The sequence below is a fragment of the Labrus mixtus genome, chromosome 19 (assembly GCF_963584025.1).
Source record: "Labrus mixtus chromosome 19, fLabMix1.1, whole genome shotgun sequence".
NCBI classification, from domain to species: domain Eukaryota; kingdom Metazoa; phylum Chordata; class Actinopteri; order Labriformes; family Labridae; genus Labrus; species Labrus mixtus.
Genome location: NC_083630.1, coordinates 2,835,880 through 2,857,503, shown reverse-complemented (window position 1 = coordinate 2,857,503; position 21,624 = coordinate 2,835,880). Strand labels below are relative to the sequence as shown.

General features: G+C 42.1%; 3 protein-coding genes across 4 annotated transcripts; 2 read left to right on the top strand and 1 right to left on the bottom strand.

Moving 5' to 3' along the window:
* Positions 1-1,095: 1,095 nt before the first annotated feature.
* Positions 1,096-6,727, top strand: mcur1 (mitochondrial calcium uniporter regulator 1). Its single transcript, XM_061064871.1, has 9 exons — positions 1,096-1,441; positions 2,412-2,528; positions 2,621-2,724; positions 3,691-3,792; positions 4,397-4,438; positions 4,525-4,596; positions 5,023-5,076; positions 5,268-5,382; positions 6,128-6,727. The coding sequence occupies exons 1-9, from the start codon at positions 1,198-1,200 to the stop codon at positions 6,181-6,183; spliced, it is 906 nt and encodes a 301-aa protein (XP_060920854.1). The 5' UTR covers positions 1,096-1,197; the 3' UTR covers positions 6,184-6,727.
* Positions 6,728-7,098: 371 nt separating this feature from the next.
* On the top strand, positions 7,099-12,692 carry dph2 (diphthamide biosynthesis 2). 2 transcript variants are annotated; one of them, XM_061064867.1, is made up of 7 exons: positions 7,099-7,222; positions 7,405-7,564; positions 8,333-8,445; positions 8,689-8,909; positions 9,288-9,956; positions 10,837-11,016; positions 11,164-12,692. In XM_061064867.1, the coding sequence occupies exons 2-7, from the start codon at positions 7,415-7,417 to the stop codon at positions 11,292-11,294; spliced, it is 1,464 nt and encodes a 487-aa protein (XP_060920850.1). In that variant the 5' UTR covers positions 7,099-7,222; positions 7,405-7,414; the 3' UTR covers positions 11,295-12,692. The 2 variants fall into 2 exon arrangements, with proteins under 2 accessions (XP_060920850.1, XP_060920849.1); XM_061064866.1 differs by having other exon boundaries at positions 10,837-12,692.
* On the bottom strand, positions 11,071-21,574 carry ncf2 (neutrophil cytosolic factor 2). Its single transcript, XM_061064868.1, has 15 exons — positions 21,360-21,574; positions 21,058-21,140; positions 20,776-20,884; positions 19,870-20,004; positions 19,295-19,402; positions 19,150-19,209; positions 18,367-18,410; positions 17,932-18,073; positions 17,781-17,846; positions 17,598-17,652; positions 17,113-17,159; positions 16,766-16,914; positions 16,576-16,687; positions 12,510-12,627; positions 11,071-12,417 (listed from the first exon to the last, which is right to left on the bottom strand). The coding sequence occupies exons 1-15, from the start codon at positions 21,531-21,533 to the stop codon at positions 12,329-12,331; spliced, it is 1,491 nt and encodes a 496-aa protein (XP_060920851.1). The 5' UTR covers positions 21,534-21,574; the 3' UTR covers positions 11,071-12,328.
* Between the last annotated feature and the right edge of the window lie 50 nt (positions 21,575-21,624).

Sequence of the window (21,624 nt, the reverse complement as noted above, 5' to 3'; positions counted from 1 at the left end):
TCCAACTTTATAATAACCATCCAAATAATGTTAATAGACACTTTATAAAATATTTACAAACCATGAACAAATATCTGATCCATGTGTCTCTGTAATGTTTATAGATGTTTTATAAACCATCTCTTAAAGGTTTATAAATCATTTGGTCATCATTAACAAACACTTTATAAAGTGTATGAAATGTTATAATGTGTGCATCAATAAACTGTTAACATAGCATAAATTATAGCATTACAAATCATTAGCAAACACTATTAACTATAATTTCATTGTTTGTTAACAGTAAATAACTATTAACTCATGGTTAATTAACTATCTATTTACCCTTATTTATATATATATATAAATATATAGATGATGGTTATTATATAGTGTTACCTACTAAATTAACAATTATTCTCGTAATGTAACAACTTTAAAGTCTTTATATGTGATTTTTCCACACTTAAATATAATATAAATCAAGTATATCCTCTGAAAATAACTCTGTGAGTCATGACTGTCTACAATGGGTGTAACACCCGAGTCCCACTGTCTGTGATGTTTTCAGAGTTTTCAGAGTCCTATCTTCACTTTGTTTACATCGCCTGGACGGCCGGCTGACTCCTCCCCTCGTGTATAAAAGTTGTTTAATTGAGGGACTAGAGAAAAGAAGAATAACATACTGTACTCACTGCTTAACTGTGTTTCTAGATCACAGTCATTTCAGGTAAATTTACATGCAGTGTGAAGATACGAGCATAAAAAATATCACTAGCATTAGCATGCTAACACAACAATGCAGCGCGAGTTGTTTTGGTTTCATGCTGGTGCTCAAGGGCGACATCTGCTGGATCAAAAAATCACATATAAAGCCTTTAATCACATTTACAATTTTAATCTCCCAAAATTACGGCTTTAATCTCAAAATCGTTTATTTGTTTTCAGTCATGTAACCCTAATTATCCGTTGTAAATACCAATCCATCAATAAATAGTTTAAATTAAACCCGTAATTTTGATTTAATTCGACATGTTTTAGTTCGCTTCCAGCCGCTCAGTTTTATTTTGAAGTGTGACCGGAAGTTTGGATGTGAGCTGTCATTGAATCTAACTTTATTTTGAAACTGGGTGAGCAGTGAAAAGTTGTCTTTCAGCCTCAGTGAGTCTTTAACAGGCGGAAGTCGAGTCTCAGTCTGCGGAAAACAAACGTTAAAAAATGACCCTGAAACGGAGCCACTCCCGGTTTAAACTGCTTTCTGTGAAGAATCCACAGAACCGGCTTGATCCGTCTTTATATCACGACATCTCCGTGAAATCACGACCGACCGGGTCGCGTCTGACAGCAGCTGTCAACACATCGCCGGGTCTCCAGTGTGTCGTCAACCCGAGCAGCAACTTCATGGAGCCGATCTGGAGGAAAGGACGAGTGAATGTTTCCGCTGTGGGACAAATTAAGAGAGGTAACTGATGACGTCATAGCAGCTCTCATTTAATCCCGTTAATGAACTGTAATAACCTCAGTGTGTCCTTGTATGTAGTGATGTAAAGACGTAAACAGTGACATATTAATAAAACATTTTATTTAACATGTCACATAGAGGTCGTGATTATTTACATCAAACTCCTTTTTCCTCTCCAGGCTTCTTCATGTTCATCTGAGTTCTGCAGCTTCTTGTCATTTCCATTATGATGAAAATAATCTGACACCAAGAAAAAATACTGCGTTTTATTTCCGAAGTTTACACGAGTAATATTTCTAAATATATGCTGAAGAAAAAACGAGTACATTTTTAAATATGAATCACATCATAGCAGAACTTATTTTATTCAAGTGTGTCTCCCATATTTAGGGAGAGACTGGCAACATTTGGTCGTTTACTATCATATGAGTTAGTAGGAAACCTCCCTAAGGGGCCCCATCTGACAGCACTGTCGTTGCAAAAATTGGACATCAGCCGATATTAGACCTTCATGACTCCCTTCTGTGTCCAGCTCCATATACACTTAAGCCGCTCAGGGTCGGATATTTCCAGAGTCAGACCCTGATGGTCAATCCTTCATGTTTCCAGTAGAAACATTTTCCCTCATCAGTCAGTGTTTACACAATATTCCACATCTTTCTGTGTGTCACCACCAGCAGACGTTGTTTGTATGTTTGGGTAACCACGCTTTGAACATGCACTCTTTGTGGCTGTTGTTGTTCTGGAGATCTTTAGTCCAGTGGTTCTGAACTTCTGGGTCCCGACCCAGCAGTTGAGAAACACTGATTTAGACGATGCCTTCACAAAAAAAGCACTTTCATTCTGCGAAATTTAAGACGGTCAAATATTTTTTGCATTTTCTTAAATGTTATTGAAATATTTGTGCAGCTGACCTTCAGGGCCACCGTACTATAGAGACAAATCTCTTAATGATAAGTCCTCTCTTCAGATCTGAGCACCTGCATCACGGCCCGCCAGTACGATCTAAAACCAGGAGTGTCGAAGTGTGAGGCAGGCAGACTGCTGTTCGATACTCACGCGGTGGTTCGACTCTTCGAGGAAAACGGTTTGTCGTCTGTTTACTCTCGCAGCATGAGGCGGTCAATCACAGGCTGTTGATTCTTTTTTTTCCTTAATAACAACATGTTCCCCGAGCAGGCTTCACCACGCAGCAGGCCGAGGTGATGGTTCAAGTTCTGGTGAGGATGACAAGGTCCAACATGGAGGTGATTTACAGCGACATGGTGACCAAAGTGCAGCAGGTGAGACCGGAGGAGGAGGAGGAGGAGGAGGAGGACGTTTGTTAAACTCACATCTCTTTAAGATCTCTGACCAACAGAACATTAAAGGCTTTATATGCGATTTTTTTGATCCAGCAGATGTCGCCCTTGAGCACCAGCATGAAACCAAAACAACTCATGCTGCATTGTTGTGTTAGCATGCTAATGCTAGCGATCTTTATTATACTCGTATCTTCACACTGCATGTAAATTTACCTGAAATGAGCGTGATCTAGAAACACAGTTAAGCAGTGAGTACAGTATGTTATTCTTCTTTTCTCTAGTCTCTCAATTAAACAACTTTTATACTCGAGGGGAGGAGTCAGCCGGCCGTCCTGACGATGTAAACAAAGTGAAGATAGGACTCTGAAAACTCTGAAAACATCACAGACAGTGGGACTCGGGTGTTACACCCATTGTAGACAGTCATGACTCACAGAGTTATTTTCAGAGGATATACTTGATTTCTATTATATTTAAGTGTTGCATATAAAGCCTTTAAAGCTGCAGCATGTGACCTCATTTCATTAAAATCTTCAAGTTAAAATATCAACATTTGATCATTGCATGACATCAACAATATGAAATGTAAAAGTTTATTTCAGTTTGTCTGATCTGCGTCTGTGAGCGCCATGCTTTGTTATTTAGTATTTTGAAGTTCTATCAGGTCTTAAACTGTCGTAAACAGTGATGGACAGAATCACACATCATGGTTGCATATGAGTCTGTCTATGTGAATTGACAAAACAGAAGCACATCTACTTAACAGTCATAATGAGATCATGAAGCCAAGAGTGGATCACTCAAAGTTGTAAATACACGATCACATGAGACTTGTCTTCACTTCTTATTGTGCAGCTTGTGTAGGTTTGTCATTAAACGTGCTTGTTGTGTGTGTGTGTGTGTGTGTGTGTGTGTGTGTGTGTGTTGTGTGTGTGTGTTTTGCAGGAGCTCATGTTGCAGCGTGTCATGTCTCAAATAGCGTCAGTAAAGAAAGAAATGATCATCCTGGAAAAGAGCGAGTTCTCGACTCTACTGGCAGAGAACGAGGTGAGTGATTCAACACCATGAAATAATCCAGATTTATGTTACACATGTAATCGCTGCTCCGAGTTATTCCAGCGCTCTCCTTAAAGCACTAAATGATTTTACACACAAGTACAAGTGTGTGTGTGTGTGTGTGTGTGTGTGTGTGTGTGTGTGTGTGTGTGTGTGTGTGTGTGTGTGTGTGTGTGTGTGTGTGTGTGTGTGTGTGTGTGTGTGTGTGTGTGTGTGTGTGTGTGTGTGTGTGTATCCCTTTAGTCTTCTTGCCTCTTTACAGATTTTCAGAGTCATCGTCTCATAGATTAAATTGATGATTAACTTGATCCAGAGCATCGTATAACCTCAGCCTGTTGTCAACATGCTGTTCACCTCAGTTTGTTCAGGATATTAAATTAATTCACCTGGGGGTCATAAAATCTGTGCAAGGCTGAAGGTCTGATACCGATCCACTGCTCAAACATGGTTATCTGGACACGAACACAAACTGAGCTACACCACGACTCTTTGTTCATATAAGATCTAATGTAGGCGTGTCATACCACCCTCTGTCTGCTGTTCTGTTTAACTTTACAAAGTGTAAACCTTTTTTATATTTGACTATCTCACACAGAAACTAAAGGTGGAGTTGTTGCAGATGAAGATCCAGCTCGCTGTAAGTGTTTAAGTCTTTTCAACATTTGGTGAGATGTTTTTAGCAGAAGTTGGATGGTGATTGTACCTTGCGCATCTCCTCTGCAGGACGTCATGAATAAAGTGCGCTCAGACACGATTCTGGACATGAACCTGGAGAAGAGTCGAGTCAAAGAATTAGTAAGTGTCTAAAGGTGGACGTCCCTGTGATGTTTCACCTTTTATCTGAATGTCTTGGAGGCGTAATGTGGGGATGAAGTGACCCCCCCCCCCCCCTTCTGTATCGTCTTCAGAGGCGTTACAGAGGCGAGACGGGATCAGCTGAGCCAGCGGGGGAGCACAGCGCCGTGTGTGTGTGTGTGTTCATGACTGACTGTGTGTGTATGTGGAGCTCCCGCTGTCCTGCGCTTCTGCAATGCCGAAATGCAACGTGACCTCACAGACTGAGACACTAATAGTACGCCGTCACAGAATCAATATAAACAAACAAAGACGTGGTGATAGTACGGCGCCGTCTGAAAGAGAGAAACACTGATTCAAATCCTAACGTCCTGTCCATGGAGCGCTGTGAGGAACACTAAATGAAACCTTTTTTATCTTTTCCAGAAAGCAGATCATGAGAGGAAGCTTCTGGAAACAAGGACTGACATCATGGAAATGGTTTGTATTTGACTTTTTGATTTATTTACGACAAAAGTTTGTGAATAGAAATAATAGAAATACAGTTGTTTAGATTTGAGTTTGCAGTGTGAAGTTACTGAGCGGTGAGTAGAGAGCGTGTGTCATCATCGTCTTCAGCAGCGTTTCATGCTGATGATTAAATCATTAAAATCTTGTTGTTCTGTTTGCAGACTGCAGAGCAGGATCGATATTTAACTCAGACCAACATGAAGATCGACACTGAAGTGGCCGGTTTGAAAACCATGTTAGAGTCTCACAAGCTGGACACGATAAAATACCTCGCAGGTAGGACGCCACACTCGGGCGCTGTTGTTTTGGAGAGTTACGTTAACAGAGATGACGAGCTCCACAACCCAATTTCTTCTTGCTTCCAGCGTGTGTGTCTGTGTGACTAAAGGGTCCTGCACTCATGCCCCTTTGGGGGTGGGACTTGGGTTGGGAATCGGAGGGTCGCCAGCTCAAGTCCCGGCACGGACCAAGTCCGGAAATTGGCCTGGTAGCTGGAGAGGTGCAAGTCCACCTCCTGAGCACTGCCGAGGTGCCCTTGAGCAAGGCACCCAACCCCCCCGCCAGCCCTGGAGCGCCCACTGTGGACAGCCCCCTCACTCTGAGAACTCTCCATTAGTGCATGTCCATAGGATCCTGTTTGTGCATGTGTGTATTTCTGCCTATGTGTGTGTTGCACGTTCACTAGACAGAGTGTAAAAACAAATTTCCCCTCGCGGGATTAATAAAGTATAAATTATTATTATGGGCATTAGTGGGTGGTTACCTATGCTAATTAGGAACAACCTGCACGCGCTTTCAACTCACGAGTGAGAACAAAGCTGTGAAACATTTCAGTCACTTAAGAACACTTTGATGAATCTGACGGAGAGTCTTCTTAAGGACAACTTCAGAAAAAAAAACTTTTTTCTTCTTAAATTCTTAAGAAGATTTTGGTGAACGAGGCCCAAAGTTTTTATCCAGAACTTTAAAAAGGATGAAAACAACAGTGAATAACAGCAGCTATGTTTTGGTTCTGTTTCAGGTTCGGTGTTCACTTGTCTCACCGTGGTTTTGGGTTTCTATCGGATTTGGATGTAAGCTTCACGCAGACTTTGACCTTCTTATAAACTCTGGAAACACTTGAAGGATCAGCTGCATTTGTCTGTGCTGAAGTACAATCATGAAAGGAAAAGCCCCTGAATTACTCCCCCCCCTCGGAGTGTTGGGAAAATCACCTGAAGTTGTTGTTGTTATTGTTTATGTTTTTGTGTTTTTAGGTCCAATTTTCATTCTAGAAACTATTCTGTTGTTCAGACATTAAAACATGAACTTTTATCCAGTTAATATCCAGTCAAGACCACTAACTGAGACCAGAGTGCTCTGAGACCGAGACCAAGGCAAGGCGAACAGAGACTGATTTTGAGTACTACAACACTCGTGTTTGAAACAGGCGTGAACCTCTTTTAAAAATGTTCTGTAATTATTTATATGGTTTTATTTAAAGCTGAAGATAAAATCAGAGGAAGGACGAGTTAGTGAGATGTTCTCTTATAAACTGAATTTTGATCTTTTCTGTGCTTTACCGCTTTAAGTCTTTACCGACCGATCAGCTGACGCTCTCTGAATAAACTTTCAAAATTGATTAACCTTGTGCACAAAGTGTCTGTTTCTCTTTAAAGGGTTAAATGTGTTTTCTTGAACTTTCTGTAATCTCATAAACACACATGTGCATTTACTTTAAAAAATATATGTGATTATATGAGAAGTAGCATGACGTTTTTTGTGTCTCATGAAATTGTTTTTGCATTCAGTGAAATGATTTATTAGTTAACCTTCAGGGCCACCGTATGTACGATATATTTTAGAAAGAAATTCTCTTGATGTGTGTAAAGTGTTTTACATTATTGTTTCAATGTCTGAGGAGGGAGGAATGTTTTAGTTCCCGATTTACCCTCCACACCAGCTGGTGGCAGTAATGCGCTGTAAGCGTTGTTTGCCAACTGCCAAAAAAACCTTGTAGAAGAAGAAGAACCCGGAAGTGATTGCCCTGTAGAAGCGGTGGTTGTGTAGCCTACTCTTCACTGTCGAAACACGTGTGTATCTGTCAAAGAAGCTTTTACCTGCATGACACTGACCTGTAAGTGTATATAAAGGACTGTTTGTTGTAGATAATAGTTTGTAATATTTCACGTAAACAAACAGTTAACTGTACATACGTGTTGTTACTAAGAATTCAGTTCGATTGACCTTTAAGATCATATTTATGATATATTAGAAGATAACTATTAAGATAAATAAAGTGTGTTTTGTGTCTTTCAGGCGCGCAGTGATGGCTGATGCGTTCAGTAGCAGCTCGGAAACCGTAATTCAGCGCGTTGTAAACGTTAAAAGCAAAACAAACACACCTGTGGACAGCCTTGAAGAGACGTATCAGATAAAGGAGACTTGTGACTTCATCAGAGATCGTCAGTGTAAAAAGGTTAGTACGTGTTTTAAACAGCATTTAATGACAGACAGGATATTAAGATGTGTACCAAGAAGGTCCGTGTCTGATCCTCTGTAGCTGGTTTCCTAGGGTGCTTTTACTTCTTTACTGATCATAGATGCATACAAAACAACATGGCCTTGAGATCTGTGTGTACTCCTGGAGTACTGTGGTCCTGTTCTCTGAAAGACCCTGTCTGAGAAATGTGTGGAACTCCTACAATGTGTGGACAAGTGTGACTAAAAACTGACTCGCCTCACCATTTCCTGCTGTAGTTTTTAATGCCTGGATTGTTTACTGTTCCTCTGTGCATGTTGGAGAGACTGCTGGAGAGATGAGGCAGATCACATGTTCTGGACTTGCCCAAAAGATACAACTTTTTGGGAAAATATTTGGACAATCATTAACTTTCTTCTCACTTTATTTGATAAAGAGATCAACGACATGGAGAGATTGACTTTCTCATTAAGATTGAGAAAGGACTTACAATGGAAACAATATTTGACAGAATAAATGAGGTGCTTGGTGGTTTGCCCCACTTGCTCTAACAGCTTTTGGTTATTTATTGACTTCAACATTAAGAATCTTGAATGTTACTGAGGTTTGTGTCCATATAGAAATGTGTTTTTTTCCCCCTCTGTGATGCACTTTGGGCTGCAGGCTTGTAGAGGTGCAGCCTGAATGAGAGGCTCTTTTTGTGCAGGAACACCAACAGGTACGCCTTTGAGTTGTTTCTAAGTCTTCCCTGATGACTCCTCACAGGTTGCTCTGCAGTTTCCAGATGAGCTGCTAGGGGATTCAGTTGCCGTGGCGGTAGAGATCGAGAGGAACAGTGAAGCCACCGCATACATTTTAGGAGATACATCCTATGGCAGGTAACATCACGGGTGTTATTGTGATCATGCATGAACAACACAGTGTGTCATCTGTCAGTTGTTAAAGGTCAAAGTGCCCACTGGGGCACAACAGTAGGTGATGTAGTGAATGATAATAATCTAGTGAGCAGGGATACTTGATCATCAGTTTGCAGCAGTATAGTATTAAACATTTGCAGAGTTTCTGGTTGAGCTTGACCCTGTGGTACATTCATACATTGTTGTTGACGTCTCTCTCTCCAGTTGTTGTGTGGACGAGGTCGCTGCGGAGCACGTCGGAGCCGACTGCATCGTGCACTATGGCAGCTCGTGCCTCAGCCCGTCCACCAGGCTGCCGCTGATGTACGTGTTTGAGAGGAGAGCGGTGGATCTGGAGAAGTGCTCGTCCTCCTTTAGAGAACTTTACCCCAACACACAGAGTCTCGTCATCATCCTCTACGACGTCAACTACGTTCATGCTATGAGTAAGCTGTGTCATCAGATGAGTGAGAGATGGAGATCATGGAGCTCCTGCCCCCTTAAGAGATTTTCAAATGAGATATTTAGTTTGTGGTTTAATCTTATTTTACATTTATTTCCTCAGTCTTTTATTTACGTTTTTTTACGTCACAAATCCAGAATTTTAAACTTCGATATGATACTTGTAAAAATCAAACAATAGTGATACCTTTTTCGTTACCACGGCAACAAACGCAGAAGTCCTAGACATACAAAATGATGCAAGTTCTTGTTTTCAGGAACCAGAAATTGCAATTAACAATTGAAATCTCGATTAATTACGGTTAAAATACTTAATAGTTTGACATCCCTGATTGAATTCTTGTCTTTATTTATATTTCCAGACGATCTCTTCACCCTCCTCTCACAGGATTATCCGAACCTGGTGGTCTCGGAGCTCGTAGTGGAGGGGGAGCAGTGTTACATGGATGACATCATCAGCATGTCGGAGAGGGGCGGCGGTCAGGTCGTCTGTCAGTTTGGGCGGCGGTTCTCCTTGAAGAGTGCTTCAAACATTAAGGATTATGAAATGTTCTATGTGGGGCGGGAGGGGACCACTCTCACTAACTTCATGATGACTTGGAACCGCTGCTCGTTCTCTTCCTTTGACCCGCTAACGATGACGGGGAGGGCGGAGTCAGTGAGTATAAACCGAGCTCTGATGAAGAGATACTACGCCATAGAACGAGCTAAAGATGCTAACGTGGTCGGCATCCTGGTGGGCACGCTCGGCGTAGCAGACTACCTGAGCATCATCGAGCAGCTGAAGGAGACGATCCGCCGAGCCGGAAAGAAGAGCTACATGTTCGCCATGGGGAAACTCAACGTGCCCAAGCTGGCTAACTTTCTGGAAATTGACATATTCGTGTTGGTGGCTTGTCCCGAGAACGCTCTGCTGGACTCCAGTGAGTTTTATAAACCCGTGGTGACGCCGTTTGAGATGGAGGTGGCCTGCAACAAGAAGCGGGAGTGGTCAGAGGAGTATGTCACAGACTTCAGACACCTCCTGCCAGGTGAGGCTAAGAATTATTCACATTTAAGTTCAAGTGTTGAATCTTTAACGGCCCGTTGAGCTGCACATTATGACCTTTCTTTGTGATTCTCTCTGATACTACTCAGAACTTTAAGCCTCAGTACAATATGAGGAACAATCATTATTGATCCCTGAGTCAGTACCAGGTCCTGCTATCCAATGTTCAGTAATTATTGTGGCTATTTGTCCAAAAACAACTTAAGTTAAAATGATAAACAAACCTCAACAAACAGCCACTGATGCACCGTTCTAGTGAGGCCTTACGCATGCAATAAGTCCAGTCAGGAATCTCTTGTTTCTTCAATTAATTAAGACATTCACCTGTCTCATTGACATGTGGTAAAAAAAAACAACCTGTGTCTCTTCCTGGTGCATCACCCAACAGTGACACACCTGGAACATTTAAAGGGTTCCTAATCAACCCATGTGCTTGGCAAGGTGCCCACTGCCCCCCCTGGTGTTCACAAACAACAAAAACAATAAATAACCAGAAAATGGCTGCTACAGTAATATTTAGTTTTAACTTTGAAAAACTAACAGACGAGTCTGTGCAGGATTTGAGGTTTATTTTTGGACGTTTTATTCGGTTATTTTAGAGACAGGAGAGAGAGAGGAAAGGAGCCACTTTAAATGGACGAGAACGAGGGTTGCCTGCTTCGAGGACTACAGCCTCTGTTAATGGGGAGCGCGAAATAACCACTCGACCACTAGTTGCAACTGATGATGTCCCAGTGTGCAGAGCATCAGTTTCATGGCGTTTATTTCTGTAAAGTTATGGACTCTTTTTTTCCAACCATTGTAATAAAAGTAATGGAATGTGCCTTTAATGTTTTTTTTCTTTTCTGTAAAATCTGCTCCAGGTGGGCGGAGTCATGTTCCTTTAGCGGAGCAGCAGGAGGACGAGGAGGAGGAGCCGGACGTCTCTTTGATCACATTAAGTCTGCGCAGCCACAACCTGCTGCTCAGCGAGCCTGCGGAGCGGTCGTGCGGCTCCTCCGTCGTCCTCAGGAACCAAACTCTGACCGTGGCCAACTCAGCCGGTACGACCCGCTCCAAGAGAGAGCTGCTGATTGGACAGTTTGATTTGTTCTCCGTGCACATGAATACGTTTTTATTGAAGAACATCACACACATACAGTCACTGTTCAATAATATTTATAAATATCTTGTATGCCTCCTCCTCTCAGCGTCCTTCCTGGCAGAGCGGAGCTGGCGCGGTTTGGAGCAGAAGTTGGACGAGACGCCGGTGGTGAAGGCGGTGAAGGGGCGGAGAGGCATCGCTATCGCCTACGAAGAGGAGGGAACGTCTTTGTCGTGATTAAAAACACTCAAACCAGACGGATTATTTATCAGAGCCTGTCCGCTTTATCACACATGAAATTATTAAATGTCTTAATTATAATCGTGTTTCAGTCGAGCGTTTCTGAAAGGTGCTAAAGGTCACCTGTGATTTCATCCGAGTATTAAAACGTGTCTGAAGACAAAGTGACCTTCATAAAAAGGTGTTTAGTCTGACACTGAAAGGTTTCATGTGAGTGGGGCTGAGGATCGACTGATCTGCAGATCATTTACTTAATCTGTTTATGAAATATCAGAAGTACGCCCCCTGTAGACCGCTTCTTCTTCAGACAAAAAGACTTCTTCTCTAAGCGCCAAAGAAATGCAACGAACTGGAGCTGGAGCCTTCAAATGTTTTAAATATTTATTGGAAATGGATGGGAAATATTTACTGATTATTAAAAAGGTCTGCAGGATTTTCTGAAGTTAATAATTTAAAGGTTGCATATTACGCTGAATCCACTTCATCATGTTTCTCTAACTCTAACGTGTCTCTAGTCCGTCTACAAACCCCCCAATGAAGAGTAAAGTCCATCCGCTCCGTCTTCTGCCTGCTCCACTTTTCAGAAAATATGTGCTCAAACAGGCCGTTTGGAAATGTTCTTTTTGTGACATCACAAAGGGCAGTAGCCCCTCCCCCAGGTGGGTGATGCTCCCACAGCTAGGTGTTTGTTCTGCCCTCTGAGTCTGCCTTCTCACCGTAAACAATAGAACATGGAATGAGAAAGACTGAGTACACCCAGGGGGCGTGGTCAGACACAGCTAATTTACATATTTAAAGGTACAGACACAGAAACAGCCTGTTCTGAGCAGGGCTGAAATAGAGGGGTTTATAGGCATGATCAAATACAGGATCAGAGTGGATTTAGAACAAGAAACTTCACACACATGTTTTGAAGAGCTCTGACACTTATTTACACTGGTTGAAGAGGATATGTGACCTTTAGAGGTTTTTGGTTGGGGGTTCCTCTTCAGCTTTGGATCTTTTCTGCTTTGATGAATTGATTAAAACTACTAAACACTGGGAGGAACTTCTTCCACAAAGGCTGCAGGAAAGATTCCAGTGTTCCCATTACACTGACCCTCCAACCAATCCTGGTTCACTGGAAAGAAGGAACAAAACATGAATTAGAATCATATTTATTATGTTTTACTAATCCAGGATTTGAGCTGCTAAAACAAAATATTATTGTACCTCGAGAGAGAAGTGTGATTGTGTCTCCTTGATGAAAGCTGAGATCTTCTGGATTCAAAGACTCGTACGAGTGAAGAGCCACAAAGTGAATCTCTTTCTGAGGCGCTCCATCAGTCTCCTGAAAATATGAAAAAAAAAAACAAATAAAGATTCTTTGCTCGATTGCATAACCACAGACTTCAACACATCTCTGTTTCACTTCATTTAGCTCATGTTGTCGTCATGCAGCAAAGTTTACATTTCCCTTGCAAATGAACTCTGAGACTCTAAACGCCGGGTCGTGTCGTGTTTCCATCTGAGATGGGATAGATCCAAACACAAGATGGGAGGCGGGACATAACCTTAGGATGCATTTGATTGGATCGTTATCTTCTAATTGGACAACGTTAAACGCCCCTGAGGGCAGGATGAGTCATCAGACATGAGAAAGGTTTAACATGAAGAGAAAATAAATATTGATTTTATGACGTCAACATATGCCAAGCCCCCAGGATGTTCACCAATTTTACATGGTGGCCGAAGCTGGTACTGCAGTGTCACGTGGCGCCATCAGGCCCAAAAAAACTTTTTACGTTCAGCTTACATCGGGAAAGAGACGTCGTGGTACATCAACTTCCTGATAAGAACACTTAAAGAACTCTTTAAAGAACTAAAATCATTCGATCCTGAAAGTTGTAAAACGAAATTAAAGCTGAATTCAGAGATATTTATGTCAAGATGATGAACACAGATCATAACCTCGGGACTGAGACTCAGAGTGAGCACGCTGTATGGGCCCAGTAACGCTGAAGATCCGGGTACTTTTAAGCGCTGAAGTCAGACTTTCTTCGGGTAAATGGACTTGAGCTTGTATATTTCTTTTCTAGTCTTCTGACTACTCAAAGCATTTTTACACTGCAGGTCACACCTACACATTCACACACTGATGGTAGAGGCTGCTGAGTAAAGAGTCCATCAGTATTAACTCATCCATTCATACACATTCACACACTGATGGTAGAGGCTGCTGAGTAAAGAGTCCATCAGTATTGACTCATCCATTCATACACATTCACACACTGATGGTAGAGGCTGCTGAGTAAAGAGTCCATCAGTATTGACTCATCCATTCATACACATTCACACACTGATGGTAGAGGCTGCTGTGTAAAGAGTCCATCAGTATTAACTCATCCATTCATACACATTCACACACTGATGGTAGAGGCTGCTGAGTAAAGAGTCCATCAGTATTAACTCATCCATTCATACACATTCACACACTGATGGTAGAGGCCGCTGAGTAAAGAGACCATCAGTATTAACTCATCCATTCATACACATTCACATACTGATGGTAGAGGCCGCTGAGTAAAGAGATCATCAGTATTAACTCATCCATTCACACACTGATGGTAGAGGCCGCTGAGTAAAGAGATCATCAGTATTAACTCATCCATTCACACACATTCACACACTGATGGTAGAGGCTGCTGAGTAAAGAGTCCATCAGTATTAACTCATCCATTCACACACATTCACACACTGATGGTAGAGGCTGCTGAGTAAAGAGTCCATCAGTATTAACTCATCCATTCACACACATTCACACACTGATGGTAGAGGCTGCTGAGTAAAGAGTCTATCAGTATTAACTCATCCATTCACACACATTCACACACTGATGGTAGAGGCCGCTGAGTAAAGAGATCATCAGTATTAACTCATCCATTCACACACATTCACACACTGATGGTAGAGGCTGCTGAGTAAAGAGTCCATCAGTATTAACTCATCCATTCACACACATTCACACACTGATGGTAGAGGCTGCTGAGTAAAGAGTCCATCAGTATTGACTCATCCATTCATACACATTCACACACTGATGGTAGAGGCTGCTGTGTAAAGAGTCCATCAGTATTAACTCATCCATTCACACACTGATGGTAGAGGCCGCTGAGTAAAGAGATCATCAGTATTAACTCATCCATTCACACACATTCACACACTGATGGTAGAGGCTGCTGAGTAAAGAGTCCATCAGTATTAACTCATCCATTCACACACATTCACACACTGATGGTAGAGGCTGCTGAGTAAAGAGTCCATCAGTATTAACTCATCCATTCACACACATTCACACACTGATGGTAGAGGCTGCTGAGTAAAGAGTCCATCAGTATTAACTCATCCATTCACACACATTCACACACTGATGGTAGAGGCTGCTGAGTAAAGAGTCCATCAGTATTAACTCATCCATTCATACACATTCACATACTGATGGTAGAGGCCGCTGAGTAAAGAGATCATCAGTATTAACTCACCCATTCACACACTGATGGTAGAGGCCACTGAGTAAAGAGATCATCAGTATTAACTCATCCATTCACACACATTCACACACTGATGGTAGAGGCTGCTGAGTAAAGAGTCCATCAGTATTAACTCATCCATTCACACACATTCACACACTGATGGTAGAGGCTGCTGAGTAAAGAGTCCATCAGTATTAACTCATCCATTCACACACATTCACACACTGATGGTAGAGGCTGCTGAGTAAAGAGTCCATCAGTATTAACTCATCCATTCACACACTGATGGTAGAGGCTGCTGAGTAAAGAGTCTATCAGTATTAACTCATCCATTCACACACATTCACACACTGATGGTAGAGGCCGCTGAGTAAAGAGATCATCAGTATTAACTCATCCATTCACACACATTCACACACTGATGGTAGAGGCTGCTGAGTAAAGAGTCCATCAGTATTAACTCATCCATTCACACACATTCACACACTGATGGTAGAGGCTGCTGAGTAAAGAGTCCATCAGTATTGACTCATCCATTCATACACATTCACACACTGATGGTAGAGGCTGCTGTGTAAAGAGTCCATCAGTATTAACTCATCCATTCACACACTGATGGTAGAGGCCGCTGAGTAAAGAGATCATCAGTATTAACTCATCCATTCACACACATTCACACACTGATGGTAGAGGCTGCTGAGTAAAGAGTCCATCAGTATTAACTCATCCATTCACACACATTCACACACTGATGGTAGAGGCTGCTGAGTAAAGAGTCCATCAGTATTAACTCATCCATTCACACACATTCACACACTGATGGTAGAGGCTGCTGAGTAAAGAGTCCATCAGTATTGACTCATCCATTCATACACATTCACACACTGATGGTAGAGGCTGCTGTGTAAAGAGTCCATCAGTATTAACTCATCCATTCACACACTGATGGTAGAGGCCGCTGAGTAAAGAGATCATCAGTATTAACTCATCCATTCACACACATTCACACACTGATGGTAGAGGCTGCTGAGTAAAGAGTCCATCAGTATTAACTCATCCATTCACACACATTCACACACTGATGGTAGAGGCTGCTGAGTAAAGAGTCCATCAGTATTAACTCATCCATTCACACACATTCACACACTGATGGTAGAGGCTGCTGAGTAAAGAGTCCATCAGTATTAACTCATCCATTCACACACATTCACACACTGATGGTAGAGGCTGCTGAGTAAAGAGTCTATCAGTATTAACTCATCCATTCACACATATTCACACACTGATGGTAGAGGCCGCTGAGTAAAGAGATCATCAGTATTAACTCATCCATTCACACATTCACACACTGATGGTAGAGGCTGCTGAGTAAAGAGTCCATCAGTATTAACTCATCCATTCATACACATTCACACACTGATGGTAGAGGCTGCTGAGTAAAGAGATCATCAGTATTAACTCATCCATTCACACACATTCACACACTGATGGTAGAGGCTGCTGAGTAAAGAGTCCATCAGTATTAACTCATCCATTCATACACATTCACACACTGATGGTAGATTGAGGCTTCATGAAAACTTAAAATAATCTTGGACATTCCTCCCCCTGACAAAGATGAAAGTCTGAGGAAACACTTGAAAATAATTTCTTAATGACAATCCTCCACGTAAGAAGCTGTTTCAAATTTATAACAAAGAGGTGAAAATAACTACGATATGTAGAGTGTTTGAATGCAGCATGCAGGGTCAGAAACCACATCGTACCTCTTTGGCGTGACACCACACGGTGATGCGTCCTCCTCTTGCACGGCTCCACACACTCGCCATGTCTGTGTCTGCGTCGATCACACTCAAGTCTTTGGCCTCGGCGGTTAAACTACGCAAAGACGATCGACTTTTAATAGAAACACGACTTACAAATTTAACTTTGAACTACTTTAAATGTGCACCTCACCTCAGCGTGATTCTGTCAGACGGGAGGTTAACTTTCCTACTGATCTTCTCGATCAGGACTGCGTAAGTAGACCCAGCAGGAACCGAGACGGCGAAGGTGAACGTGAAGTGGACTTTGACGATCAATGAGTCGTCTGCAGGCCGGGCGTCCTGGGAATGATGAGAGGACACAAATTAGAATTTAGACATCGTAGAAAACAAAAGAAAAGCTCCAGACGCCAACAAAGTCAAGTCATTATTTAGAGATCAACAGGAAGTCATGTTTGGTAATTTATCATAATTTATGATTCACACAGTTTGTGTTAGAGGAGTGCAGAGTTGACAAATGAAGGATTAGAGTCCGCTTACCTTTGTTTGTGTCTCTTCACTGTTGTTGTTATCACTCAGAGTAACACCTGAAACACATTTTGACAAAAGCTTTTAATATTTGGGACAAATTGTATTTTTAAAGCTCATTTACATATTTAAAGGTACAGACACAGAAACAGCCTGTTCTGAGCAGGGCTGAAATAGAGGGGTTTATAGACATGATCAAATACAGGATCAGAGTGGATTTAGAACAAGAAACTTCACACACATGTTTTGAGGAGCTCTGAGACTTATTTAAACTGAAGAAGAGGAGGAGGATATGTGACCTTTGAAGCTCTAATAATCCTGATTTTGTGCTCCTTTAAAGTCTGTATCTGGATTACATGATCCTTTATAGAAAAAAAAGTGGATTACCAAATGCAGATCAATTATTTTTTTGGATTAAACCTTTTGAACTCCCGGGCCCAGTGGATGGAGTCAGTGTGTGAAGTTTGCTTAAGCCCCGATAGGTCAGGTTAATCTACCTGATTTCCTCTCAGGTCTGGTAGGGGGTTCTCGAGTTGGAGGAGCAGAAAGGCCCTGTTTGTGTTCAGGAGCGTCCAAATAACAACGTCAGAAAACAGAAACAAAAAGAGAAAAAAATACAACATGTCATCAGTGAGAAACCTGTAGAACGCGCTCAGATAATAATAAATAAATTCTGTCACCTCGTTCTGCTTAGAAGCTAAAGAGATCTCCAAACGCTCCAGGTAGTTGTACGGCACGAGTCCCCTCTAGGACAGAGATGATGTCATCTTAAACTCGGCATGACTCACGTTCTTATGTGTGCATATGTCATGAAATATAAAAACCTCTTACTCTTTCATTGAAGACCACAGACGCCCAGTTGTCGGCACCTTTCTGCAGCACAAACACGATGTTCCCCGGCACGACGGCGAGCTCGTCGCTGGTTTCAGGAACAAACTCAAACAGGACGGTGTGAGGTTCTCCCTCTAAAGCCCTGTGGAGAGCACACACACATCCACATGCTGCTCAGGACACACACACACACTTTTCTGCTATGAAAGCCGGACACTTGATGTTTTTCCTCTCTTTCTCAGCTCTTTACATTTAAAGTTTTTAAAATCTCCCCTCCTTGTTTTACAGAAATGCATCAATCATGACATTTTGAAAAGTATGAAAGCTGAGCTGGAACAACCGTAAACAAACCATAGTTTTAATGTGTGATTGTTATTCTTCTGAAGTGCATTTAAAGACCATCGAGTTATTTCATGTAAGAAGCAGATGTTTTACCTCAGGACTTCAGGTTCCTTCGGACGTACTGGATTATCTTCCACCTGTCGGGAGCAAAAAAACAAACAAAACCAAAACATCATGCGTCAGATGTTTTGTGAAAGAGAAAGTCTGACATTACATTCATTATAATATTAATAATAATACATTATACTTGTAGTAAGTTTGAGAGTACTCAAAGACGTTTAACACAGAACAACAACAAAACAAAAGAGAGAAGAAATAATGTCAGAGAAGGAGGATGAGGACAGAGTCTGATAGAGGTTGTAGGTGATGCTTTAGAGGTTTTTACAGAGAGATGGAGTGGTGGAGAGTGGGGGGGGGGGGGTCTCTGATGGTTTTTGGGAGTGAGTTCCAGAGGGTGGTAGCAGCAATGGGGGCAGGAGGTTTGCATCAGCAGACCTGAGAGTGCAGGTGTAAGGAACTCAGACAGGTAGGGGGAGGAGTCAGGTACTGGAGGGCTTTGTAGGTGATAATAGAGAGTCTAAAGAGGATACGCTGGGGGGTGGGGAGCCAGTGGAGGTCATGAAGGACGGGGGTGATGTGGTCACAGGTGTTGGAGTGTGTGAGAAGGTGAGCAGCAGGACTCTGGATGTACTGTAGTTTCTTAAATGTGTTTCTGATGATGAACCGTAGATGAGACTGTTGCAGTCGTCCAGTCTGGAATTATTTTAATTTTAGTTATGCTTCAGGATAAACCTACTTCAGGATAAACCAAGATGATCTAATTCCCTTCATGTCTGGAATACTCCATAATATACAGACTATCAACAGATCAGTTACCTGAGGTTGTAGCGGTGCAAACCCAGAGAAGATGTCCTGAGGAACCACAGAGGCAACAACCTGAAGACGGAGAGCAGAGGAAAGAGTCACACTCGGTTTGATCGGCTCCACGTCAGAGAAGGTGTGTGATCACTTGAACTTTGACCTTTGCTTTGCCCAGGTAGTCCTTCTTCTCCAGCTCGGCCACGTAATTTTTGTTCGGCTTGAAGAGAACTTTAGACGGGAACTCCACCAGTTTGAAGAGTTTCTGTTTCTGTGGGGACATCGAATAAAAACGATGAGGGGATAACTTACACGGTGGACTTTAATTGGCTAATCATTTCAGCTGGGAATACTCTCTCCTCATTGAAAACAATTTAAAAATTGTTTTTTTTTAAACGATAGGCAGACATCGGGTGATGTATTTGCTTCCTGAAAAAGGGGGATCGGCCCATTTAAACAGTGATGTCAGCATTTAAAGAAAAAGAGTTAGATCTATCTTATCTATAAAGAGCCTCAAAGAGGTTTTTAGTGATTCAAGCTAAGCTCCACTAAGTTGTGGAGGGTTGCATCTCTTCTTGAAAAGTCTGAGTTTGTTCAAGTTTGATCCACTCCGTAAAAAGCTGAATGGCTGTCTATCTTTTTTTGCATCTACAGATATTAAATCAGTGAACATCAGTGAGATTCTATCAATTGCCTGAGGACTGTGTGTTCGATTGAAACAGCGATGTGTTCACTGACCAGCGTGGATTGCAGTGCTCTGTCGATGGCGTTGAGCTTGTTCTCGGTCTTGAAGTCGAGAGCTTTCACAAGGTTCTCCTGAGATTTCTCCCAGTTTCCCAGCTGAGCCTCAGAGAGTGCCATGTTGTGAAGAACCTGAAGCAGGATGCAGACACATTACACTTTCATTCTTTAATCACTGAAGCATTTTAATACCTCATGAAAACCTCAGAATTAAGAAAAAACGTCTGAGCTCGTTTATCAGGATTTCTCATTTAAAGGTCACATATTATACAAAACACACTTCCCCATGTTTTCCTAACACTAATGTGTGTCCTTAATCTGTCTACAAACCCCCAATGATGAGAAAAGTCCATCCTCTCCGTCTTTTTCCTGCTCCACTTTTCAGAAAATGTGTGCTCAAACAGGCCGTTTGGAGATTTTCCCTTCATGACATCACAAAGGGCAGTAGCCCCTCCCCCAGGTGGGTGACACTCCCACAGCTAGGTGTTTGTTCTGCCCTCTGAGTCTGCCTTCTCACCGTAAACAATAGGACATGGAGCGAGAAAGCCAGAGTACACCCAAGCCCTTCCAGAAAGGGGGCGTGGTCAGACACAGCTCATTTACATATTTAAAGGTACAGACACAGAAACAGCCTGTTCTGAGCAGGGCTGAAATAGAGGGGTTTATAGACATGATCAAATACAGGATCAGAGTGGACTTAGAACAAGAAACTTCACACACATGTTTTGAGGAGCTTTGAGACTTATTTACACTAAAGAGGAGGAGAATATGTGACCTTTAAATGAAAATGTGTCAAATTGTGCAGAATGCCTTAAGTCATCAAACGAGACAAAGTGTGTCTGCAGACTGTAGAGTTTTCAGGATGAAACAAGATGCACGGTTCTCTTGCATCTGTATTCTTACCTCACATGCGTATAACTTATACTGGAGACCGAGAGCTTTATAATCGATCAGCTGGTTTCCTCTCAGGGCTTTGAAGGCGCGCTTGAAATCCCCTAAACTCTCCTCAAACCTTTGAATATAAAAACAGAGAAATCAATTTGCAGAAAAGAGGGTGCTTGAGACTCAAACATCATGACCAGAACATCATAATAAATGGAATATACAGTCATTTTAAATCCCATTGTGATAGGACTGGTAGATGTGAACACAGTATGAGAGGGGTGGGTGGGGGTGGGGTCTTGCCTCTCTTTTCTGTAAAAGGTGATTCCTCTTTGGAAGAAGGCCACAGCCAGATGTTCGTCTTTGCGAATGCTGCAATCGAAGGCCTGTGAAATCAGAGATAATTCTGTAACTTCCTTCTGAAGAAAAGAGAAACGGTAAACTCTACTTCTCCTTTTTACGTGACTTGCACTTTCAGACTTTAAATCTAGATAGCTTTGTCATATGTGCTTCATCGTCTGCATCTGAACATGACTTTACTTTGAGGTGATTTAACCGAATAAATACTGCAGGTCTCTGTGAGAAATGATGAAGCTGGTGTTTACCTTTTCTGCAGCCTCCAGCTCTTGTTTAAGAAGATGCAGACAGCCGATGTCAAAACAGATTTTGGAGTTTGGATCTTGGATAGAGAGGAAGATCCTGAGTGCTTCTGAGAGATCCCCCCTGTCCACACAGGTCACAGCCTCGTCCCACTGACGCAGAGTGTCCAGGAACGACATGGTGACAGAAGAGGAGTCCACTGAGATAATGATCGGATTAAGGAAGTTCTTCTCATTTGAACCAGCGAGACCAGGAAGTGAGTCACAGTCT